Source organism: Dryas octopetala, chromosome 4 (genome assembly GCF_963921425.1).
Source record: "Dryas octopetala chromosome 4, drDryOcto1.1, whole genome shotgun sequence".
Classification (NCBI taxonomy): Eukaryota; Viridiplantae; Streptophyta; class Magnoliopsida; order Rosales; family Rosaceae; genus Dryas; species Dryas octopetala.
Window position 1 is genome coordinate 14,441,631 of NC_141369.1, and position 9,197 is coordinate 14,450,827.

The 9,197-nt window shown below is 39.1% G+C and overlaps 2 protein-coding genes across 2 annotated transcripts; both read left to right on the forward strand.

Moving 5' to 3' along the window:
* Nucleotides 1–309: 309 nt before the first annotated feature.
* On the forward strand, nt 310–4,375 carry NTT1 (nucleotide transporter 1). Its single transcript, XM_086241357.1, has 5 exons — nt 310–1,477; nt 2,077–2,331; nt 2,945–3,088; nt 3,182–3,529; nt 3,693–4,375. The coding sequence occupies exons 1-5, from the start codon at nt 716–718 to the stop codon at nt 4,053–4,055; spliced, it is 1,872 nt and encodes a 623-aa protein (XP_086097483.1). The 5' UTR covers nt 310–715; the 3' UTR covers nt 4,056–4,375.
* A 2,072-nt stretch (nt 4,376–6,447) lies between these two features.
* On the forward strand, nt 6,448–9,197 carry LOC147287137 (coleoptile phototropism protein 1-like). The gene is made up of 2 exons (XM_086241515.1): nt 6,448–7,224; nt 8,409–9,197. Exons 1-2 carry the CDS (start codon nt 6,487–6,489, stop codon nt 9,033–9,035), a joined length of 1,365 nt encoding a protein of 454 aa, XP_086097641.1. The 5' UTR covers nt 6,448–6,486; the 3' UTR covers nt 9,036–9,197.

Genomic DNA, 9,197 nt, shown 5'->3' on the forward strand with positions numbered 1-9,197 from the left:
GAGTTTTTTTTTTTTCAGAAGGGGTGTGCAAAAAGAAAAAAGAGGGTGTGCAAATAGCAGCCCTCTTGTTGTATATTTATAAAGTACCCAAAAGTGAAAAATATTTCAAGAGCGTTTTGGTCATATGACAAAATATAGGGACATTTCAGTCAATCCACTGAAAAGGATCATTCTTTTGCAAACTTGTGGGATGCCTTTCCGGACTGCCCGACTGCCCGACTGTCCGACTGTCCGACTGTATCATTCCCAATTTCCATATTTGCCTCCATTCACGGCCTCATTTCCATCTGTTTCTGTGTCAAGTTGTCCAGAAAAATTTGTCTCCTTATTTAACAGATTGAGAATTAAAACCACTCCTCTGGCACTTTCTCAAACCTATTTTTTAATTTAACTTTGATAGTGGAATATTTTTTTTTAATTTCGTTAGTTGGACACTTGGACTTGGAGCTTTCAATCTTGATTTTGATTTTTTTAATTTTTAATTTTCCCATCTCAAGTTCTCAACCCTTGAGAGCGGCGGTTTGGTTAGTAACTTAGTATAGATATTTGTATCTACTCCCACACCCCTCTGAAAAAATAAATAAATAAATATTTTTGAGCCATTTATCTCCCTCTCACTTTCCCTCATTTCCTCTTTTCTTATCTGTGTCTCTCTTCATGTTTTCCTCTTGAAAAACCTACTTCTGGGTTTTCTTGAAGGGACCTAAAGAGAGACATGGAGGCCGTTTTACAGACCAAAGGGCTTCTCTCTCTGCCCAAAACCCCCAAAACCAGGGCTTTAAACCCTTCACTGGGTTTAAAGCAAAGATTTTTCTCCGCAAAACCCAAAGCCCAAACTGGGTTCTCTCTATCCTCAAATGGGTTTCAAAAATTTCAAGGCTTTGTCACAAAAACTCATGGGTTTGGCACAAAAGAGAGGAACTTGTTCATCTGCAGGGCGGAAGCTGCTGCAGCCGCATCTGATGGGCAGCCGGTGTTTGGTGAAATTGAGCAACCCAAGTTGTTGGGTGTTGAGACTACAACCCTCAAGAAGATTATACCACTTGGGTTGATGTTCTTTTGTATCTTGTTTAACTACACAATCCTCAGGGACACAAAGGATGTATTGGTTGTAACAGCTAAAGGGAGTAGTGCAGAGATTATACCATTCTTGAAGACTTGGGTGAACTTGCCCATGGCTGTTGGCTTCATGCTGTTGTACACAAAGTTGGCTAATGTTTTGTCCAAGAAGGCTCTCTTCTACACTGTTATTCTCCCTTTTATCGCCTTTTTCGGAGCATTCGGATTTGTCTTGTATCCTCTCAGCAATTATATCCACCCTGAAGCCCTTGCTGATAATCTTCTCAACATTCTTGGCCCAAGGTTCCTTGGTCCACTAGCAATTCTGAGGATATGGAGCTTTTGCTTGTTCTATGTCATGGCTGAATTGTGGGGGAGTGTGGTGATTTCTGTGCTTTTCTGGGGGTTTGCCAATCAGGTAATTCTTGTCATATGAACATAATTGTATCATACCAAGAATATAATTTTGAAGATTATCTCATGCTATTTTCTATTGAATTTGATTGCTTGTGCTGTATGCGTCTGCCATAGACGTTTTCTGGGTTGGTTCATATCTTGTGTAGGTTGCTTAGAAATGGAACTGCATAGCTCTAATATGTTTGAGTTTGGATTCTTTGGAATTGGAGGCTTGAATAATTTAGTTTTTTCTTCTTTATTGTGAATGGTGCTGTGTTCTATCCTGAACAATTAAACAGGCACAAAATGCTATCTTCGTTTTTCAATGGCTTTCTGTACCATTTAGCACAGCAGATTGGACAGTAACTAACTTTGGTGTTCAGAAGTGCTGGCTTCCCAAGCATGTATTATCAATTGTGTTTCATATCACAATTTATTTTTCTCATAATAAAATATCAGAATATATTTTGCAACAACCCCACTTGAGTTGTTTAGCAAGATGGATTCTTGTAGGATATAAGAAGTGATCTCTGAAGTTTCCCATGGTCAAAATTTTAGGTCTGCACCACAATAGTAGTAACTGGAACTGTAAATAATTAATGTTACATGCATTTTGTGCAGATAACTACTGTTGAGGAAGCAAAAAGATTCTACCCTCTTTTTGGATTGGGGGCAAATGTTGCTCTTATCTTCTCAGGTAGAACAGTGAAGTATTTCTCTAATTTGAGGGCAAATTTGGGTCCTGGAGTTGATGGTTGGGCCCTTTCCTTAAAGGGGATGATGAGCATTGTGGTGTTGATGGGATTTGCAATCTGTTTCCTATACTGGTGGGTAAACACTTATGTTCCTCTTCCCACCCGCAGCAAGAAGAAGAAGGTAATCTTCTGCAACAAGAATATCTTGTTAATCATATTTTAATGTGTTTATACATAGGCTGCCTGAAAGTTCTGTTAATCACCTTAATTACTTCATAGCACCAATTTTTCATAATATGTTCCTGGGCAGTTGAAAAAGTAGCATCATCCTGTTTACTATCTTATATTTGTTGTGGTCATTGTTATAGCTTCCTGGATCCCATGCCATGCCAATGTTTTTATTTTGAGCCGTTTTTCTATTTTCTTAATTTTGGTTAATGTGGCGCTTAAATGATGAAGGCCATGTTTGTTTTAACATTATATTGGTAATAGCTCTTATGGTCATGGTATGGATTGAAGTGTCATATCACTTGAGTGATTCCTCATATGCTGTGAGAGTGAGGTCATTGTCCCTATTATTAATTTTTCAAAAATAGCCTGAAGAAATTCCAAAAAAGGAAACATCCCTGTGAAAACTGTGATTTTCAACTTACCACATAATTATGCATGCAAAAATTCAATTGACAAATACTATATTCAGCCAAGATGCATAGCTTCTTTTTTTTTTTTTTTTCTTCTAACCTTAGTTGTGTATGATGCAATATAATTTTTTCTAACCTTTAATTACTCTGCAGGAGAAACCCAAAATGGGGACAATGGAGAGCTTGAAATTTTTGGTGTCTTCACCATATATCAGAGATCTTGCCACTTTGGTGGTTGCATATGGTATTAGTATTAACCTTGTTGAGGTTACATGGAAATCAAAGCTCAAAGCTCAGGTAAACTTTTGCTGTATTGACATAATCTTTGCCTGTATTATGGCTTTCTAATTGATAATCCTCTATCCTATTGTTACCCTGTGCATTGTGCAGTTTCCAAGCCCAAATGCGTACTCTTCATTTATGGGCGACTTCTCAACTGCCACTGGAGTAGCAACCTTCATAATGATGTTGCTCAGCCAAGTTATATTTGAAAAATATGGATGGGGAGTTGCTGCGAAGATCACACCTACAGTTCTACTTGTGACTGGAGTTGCCTTCTTCTCTCTGATATTGTTTGGTGGGCCACTTTCACCTGCTATTGCAAGCCTTGGGTTGACTCCTCTTCTTGCAGCTGTATATGTGGGTGCTTTGCAAAACATTTTCAGCAAGAGTGCCAAGTACAGTTTGTTTGACCCATGCAAAGAAATGGCGTACATTCCCTTGGATGAGGACACCAAGGTTTGGACTCTTTACTCGAATTCAGGGTTCTAGAATTTGACTTAGAGGAGAGGTTTCAGTCACCTTTGGAATCATATTAATCATGAAGAAATTTGAGTTTTCTAATTTGAGTTTCCTTTTGAGCCCTTTTGTGCTTACATTCCCTGTCATATTCCTGTTCTAGGTTAAAGGCAAGGCAGCCATTGATGTTGTCTGCAACCCATTGGGGAAATCTGGTGGTGCTCTGATTCAGCAGTTTATGATTTTAACCTTCGGGTCACTCGCAAATTCAACACCGTACCTCGGAGGTATACTTCTGGTGATTGTTCTTGCATGGTTGGCAGCAGCCAAGTCTCTGGACACCCAGTTTACTGCATTGCGACGGGAGGAAGAGCTTGAGAAGGAGATGGAAAGAGCGGCAGTTAAGATCCCGGTTGTGTCACAAGATGAAAGTGGTAACGGTTCTCTTGCCAGCGATTCAGTGCTGAACCCTGCGGGGGGAGACTCAAGCAGCAGTTCGTCTGGAACGTCAACTCCCCGCAATTAATCCCCAAACTGGAAGATTCAGCAGAGTTGATGAGCAGCAATGTTAGGTGCTAGGATCTTGCTCTGTTTTAAAAATAAGCATATGCTTGTGACTTCTTTTAAGGCCAGGTTTTTCCATAGATATCAAAATTGCCAGTCTGTTTTAGTTTGAGTTCTTATATTTTGTAGAACTAGATTGAATTTACATCATTTAAATAAACATGATTAGTTTATTTTTACAAATACGTTCTTATTCAAATGTGCTTGTGCATGAGGCTAAGCATCAAGGTCACTCTTGTGTACTGTGACATATATATGTGGTAGCAGTGGTATTTAGATTTACATGCTTTGTTTTATGTCCTGTTCTAATTGATTGTAATTCTGAGAGAGCTGATGTTCCAGCCAATTTAGGCAGACTTCCATTTGAGGTATGACTTAGACTATTAAGAGGTTCAATTTTGTTTACTTTTGGTGTCATTGGACCATTACACTCAAAGCTTGTTTTTATCACCAAAACATTGACCATCATTTATGTGTAATATTTGACGTGCTGTGAATTGAGGTTAATATTACGGCTAGTGCTATTTCGATCACCTTAAACTGCTGAGTTGATCATCCTATTTCAAAATTTCAATTTTACCCTTAAAACAAAAAATTTCAATTTTGTTTGTCTAGTCATTCGATAGTTATCCATCGAAATATTTATGATTATTCGACAGTTATCTACTAAACATTGATGGATTATTAGGTGGATAACTACTAAATGGAAATGAAAAAGACATTCGACAGTTATTTGCCGAAATATTTATATTTATTCGACACTTATCTGCCGAACATTAGTGGATGTTTCGGTAGATGACCATCGAATGAATATGGGTGATTTCATCATATTTTTGCAATAAAGAATAAAATAGGAAAAAAATTGGACAAAATATGTTAGGGTGGTCAACTCAGCAGCTAAAAGTGGTTTGCATAGCCTCACTTTTAATATTACACTATGGTTAAGGGATCCAGATCCTAAACGGACGTCTGGAGTGCAGAATACTCTGGGCGTTCAAATGCTCAGAGAGGTCATAATGTTGGACGTTTGAATGTTTCGATGATAAATTATTTTGTGCAACTGATACATCATTACATGGTGTAAATAATTCAACGTGTCATAATATGATAGAGGTATTTTGACGTCCCTTATTTATCCTTTTCCGATCAAGTTGGAGCATAGGTTAACCTAAGAACATTTTAATGGCCTCGGACCTGAGATATTAAACAATCCATATTCTTGGCCCAATTGGTGGCCCATCAGCTTGATTGATGAGCTCTGCACGTTGATCCAGTAACCATGGGCTTTAAATATTGTTTTGGGTTTAGGCTAGCATAAGCCCATTAAGGATCTCCAAAATTACAAAACAAAAGTGGGGTTGGGAGTTGGGACCATGCGCATTCAGAGCTGCTGTTGTTGGTTAGTGGCTGCCATACAAAGTTGAAAACAGAACGGAAGAAAGTTCACGTGCTGGTTGTTATGCAAAATACCAGAATTGGTTCATACATACGGCAATATCCCATCACCTTCTCATTTTGTACATCTTCTTCTCAGGATCTGTTGATCTTTTCCTCTTTTACCATTCCTTTGAGTACAAGATGCATCACTTATTTATGTCTGATTTCCCAAGCTTAATTATATATACCATCACTCATCATTTAGGTAATCTAATTGTTCAATCGCCAAAATTATGTGCGTGTCAAACAAGAGTTATTTATTACCAATCACATCTCTCGTTCAAGTATAACAAATCACTTATTAGTTAGCTAGGTAAGTCTTGCCTCTGTAAAAGGAGTGCAACTTTTGTGGGACGGGTAAATTATGCCTGTTTCGTAGAAATGACGTATAGCTCACACAAGTTTTTGCCTATCATGCAAACACCGATGGTGAACTTTTTTTCACTTTTGTGTAAAAGGGATTCAGTAAATGTTATGATGGTAGACATAATTGTTTAGGATATATATGCCTAACAGTTTTATCTTGCATGCCCATATGTTATAGATGGAGAGAGAGAGAGATTTCTGCAGTTTGCCGTCCCTTTCAATCTGGGTAGTGCTATAATTAATTTTGTTCTCTAATGCCAGAGAATGAGCCATTGTGTGTCATAGTAAGGAATATTATGCATTTATAACACCTTGTCTTCTCTCTCTTTTATCCGTGCATCTTCCTCCTCACCCATCCATCCTTGCTGTCCCAGTACTACTGCTACATAATTACTTAAATCCCAAGCCACCCATGTCCTTTTCTTCATCAGTTTCTTAATTAATCAAGGGTATTTTTGTCAATTCAAGTGCATGCCAACACAAAGTACATACCATTAATTTACTGTCAAGTTAGAGTAATTAGTACATCAAACATACATATATATCTCTTGAGTATTGCCCCTTCCCAGTACACTATTACACCAAAAATTATGAATTACTTAGGCTTGCAAGAATCCGTCACTTTCCCGGGAAAACCATCCCAATTCGCGGCAGAATGCTGGTTCGACGACACATGCATTCTCGACATGGACTACTTCGTCAAAACCCTAGCCGGCATTAAGGCCAAGGGCGTACGTCCGGACCTAATCGGCTCCATAATCACCCACTACGCCTCCAAATGGCTCCCGGACCTCTCCGGCAATCCCGCGTCCGACCACAAAGGCCTTACCAACTTCGGGTCCTCCCCAGAGAGCGTGACCGCCCTGTGGATGAGGAAAAGGTTCTTCGTAGAAACCCTAGTAGGCGTTCTACCGCCGGAGAAGGACAGCATCCCATGCAACTTCCTCCTCCGGCTGCTCCGGACCGCCAACATGGTGGCGGTCGAGCCCACGTACCGAGCGGAGCTCGAGAAGAGGGTATCATGGCAATTAGACCAAGCTTCACTGAAAGAGCTCATGATACCCTCTTTTAGTCACACGTGCGGGACATTGTTGGATGTTGAGCTCGTGATTAGGTTGGTGAAGAGGTTTGTGAGCTTGGATGAGGCTGCTGCTAGGAGTGGAGCTGCCATGGTCAAGGTGGCGAAGTTGGTGGACTGTTATCTCGCGGAGGCGGCGGTGGATGTGAATTTGAGCTTGCCGGAGTTTGTGGCGCTCGCCGGAGCTCTGCCTAGCCATGCACGCGCCACTGATGATGGGTTGTACCGAGCCATTGACACTTATCTCAAAGTAAGTTGTAAGTTTTTTTTATTTTAATTAACTAATTAATTATGAATTGATTTATAATTAATTACTAGATTTATAGATTAATTATCATCTTTCTTTATAGAATCTAAGTTTATCAAATGATTAATTAAGATAGGATAATTATGAATATGACTGTGTATATATGTGTTATATGTATTATCGAAGAGATGTTAATTAACATAACAGAAGGAATGAGGGATGAAGACTGAAGACATAACATATAAACGAATAAAATAATCTTATCTGCCTGGATGCTCAAGACATGGCTGTGTTGTCACCAGCAAGATATCTGAATGAGGTTTAGGTGGCTTCTGAATCTCTGATGGGACGGGAGGTCATGAATTAACATAATTACCCTTTTTGTTTTGGATACACAGTGGGTGGCCTACAATTTTCTCTAAATTTGGCTTTTCTGTTGTTCTATAGTGAAGCATGAGAAAAAGGTACATAGTACGTGAGTGAGCTCTCACTAACAAATTAATGTTCTTATATACTTTTTTTTTTTTCCAAGAAAATTATGTTTTCATGGTATGCATATATAGATGGAGGATAATGTTTGTTAAAGTCTCATGGTTAATTCATCCTTAAAACTGACATGTAAAGGAAGGATTGTTCAAGGCGCATATAATCCAACTATATCATGAGGATATGAGATATTTTACAATATTCATCATATATTGTTAGAAAATTTGACATTTTATATTATTAATTAGAAAATGGATTCACAAGGCACATTAAACTATAAATGTAATTTCATGATTGAATTCACAATTTGGAAGAGGAATACATTTATGTGTATACATATACTGTCATACAATTAACCATTTTATTGATTAAGTTGAGGTTATTGCTCAATCTTAAATTCTTTGATTTTCTCTAAAGAGTGGTGCACGAACTGTTTATATAATGCGCGCTTCAATGAAATAATTCTTAAACTAAAGCTAACGCGTAAATATCGATCAAGTCTTACAAAGACACATTATATATGTACATATGCATTGTTAATTGTGTCACCGATTAAATTAACTGTGAATATAAACAGTAGATTAATTAAGTGATAACTGATAAGTCATGCATGATCATGTGGTAGCTGAGAAACGTACTAATTGCCCAATACATGCAAAGTGTATGCAAGTAATATTAATCCTGTATATGATATGGTGCAGGCACATCCCGGTGTATCCAAGCAAGACCGGAAGAGCCTCTGCAGACTCATCGACAGCCGAAAGCTCTCCCCGGAGGCGTCTCTCCACGCCGCCCAGAACGAACGCCTGCCGGTCCGGGCAGTAATCCAAGTCCTCTTCTCGGAGCAGAGCAAGCGCCACAAGCACATTGACTGGAGTGGCTCCTTCAGCTGCGGCAGCGCCCGGAGCCCAAACCCGTTTCTGGACCAGGCCCCGTCCGCCGCTGCCCGGTGCCACTCGAAGCGCGAAGTGTCGGCTCTGCAGACGGAGATAAGGAACTTGAGAGAAGACGTTGCGAGGCTCCAGAGCCAGTGCCACTCCATGCAAGCACAGATGATCGAGAGATCGTCAGCAAAAATAAAATCTGGTGATCAGAAAAAGAAGGGGGGAAGTAATATTTTTAAGTGGAGGAATTTTGGGATTATGCCTACGTTTAGGAGTGTGAGTGTTGTGAAGATGAATGGGAATGAGAGTGGTGGTGGTGGAGGAGAAGGGGAGGTTGTTGGGTATAGTGGGAGACAAACACCTATGGTTGCTGTGGACATGAAGACCAAGCTGGTTACAGGTAGAAGTACTAGTGGTAAAAAGTGGAGGAAGTCTGTATCTTAAAATGTGAAATTAAGAGGGTAATTAGGAATCAATGGTCTCTTTAATTTTATGTAGTAATTATATATATGTTGTATGTTATAGTTTTTAATTGTGTTATGATTTGAGAAGTGATGCGAACGTGTGGTGATTAATTGTATTAACTTTTGTTTCAAAATCGTATTA

Bases quoted from the DNA above. Each gene is read 5' to 3' on its own strand.
- LOC147287137 (XM_086241515.1), top strand. From the start codon at position 6,487: ATGAATTACTTAGGCTTGCAAGAATCCGTCACTTTCCCGGGAAAACCA. The intron at 7,225-8,408 runs GTAAGTTGTAAG...GATATGGTGCAG, and splicing joins CCATTGACACTTATCTCAAA to GCACATCCCGGTGTATCCAA.
- NTT1 (XM_086241357.1), top strand. From the start codon at position 716: ATGGAGGCCGTTTTACAGACCAAAGGGCTTCTCTCTCTGCCCAAAACC. The intron at 1,478-2,076 runs GTAATTCTTGTC...CATTTTGTGCAG, and splicing joins TCTGGGGGTTTGCCAATCAG to ATAACTACTGTTGAGGAAGC. The intron at 3,089-3,181 runs GTAAACTTTTGC...TGCATTGTGCAG, and splicing joins AATCAAAGCTCAAAGCTCAG to TTTCCAAGCCCAAATGCGTA.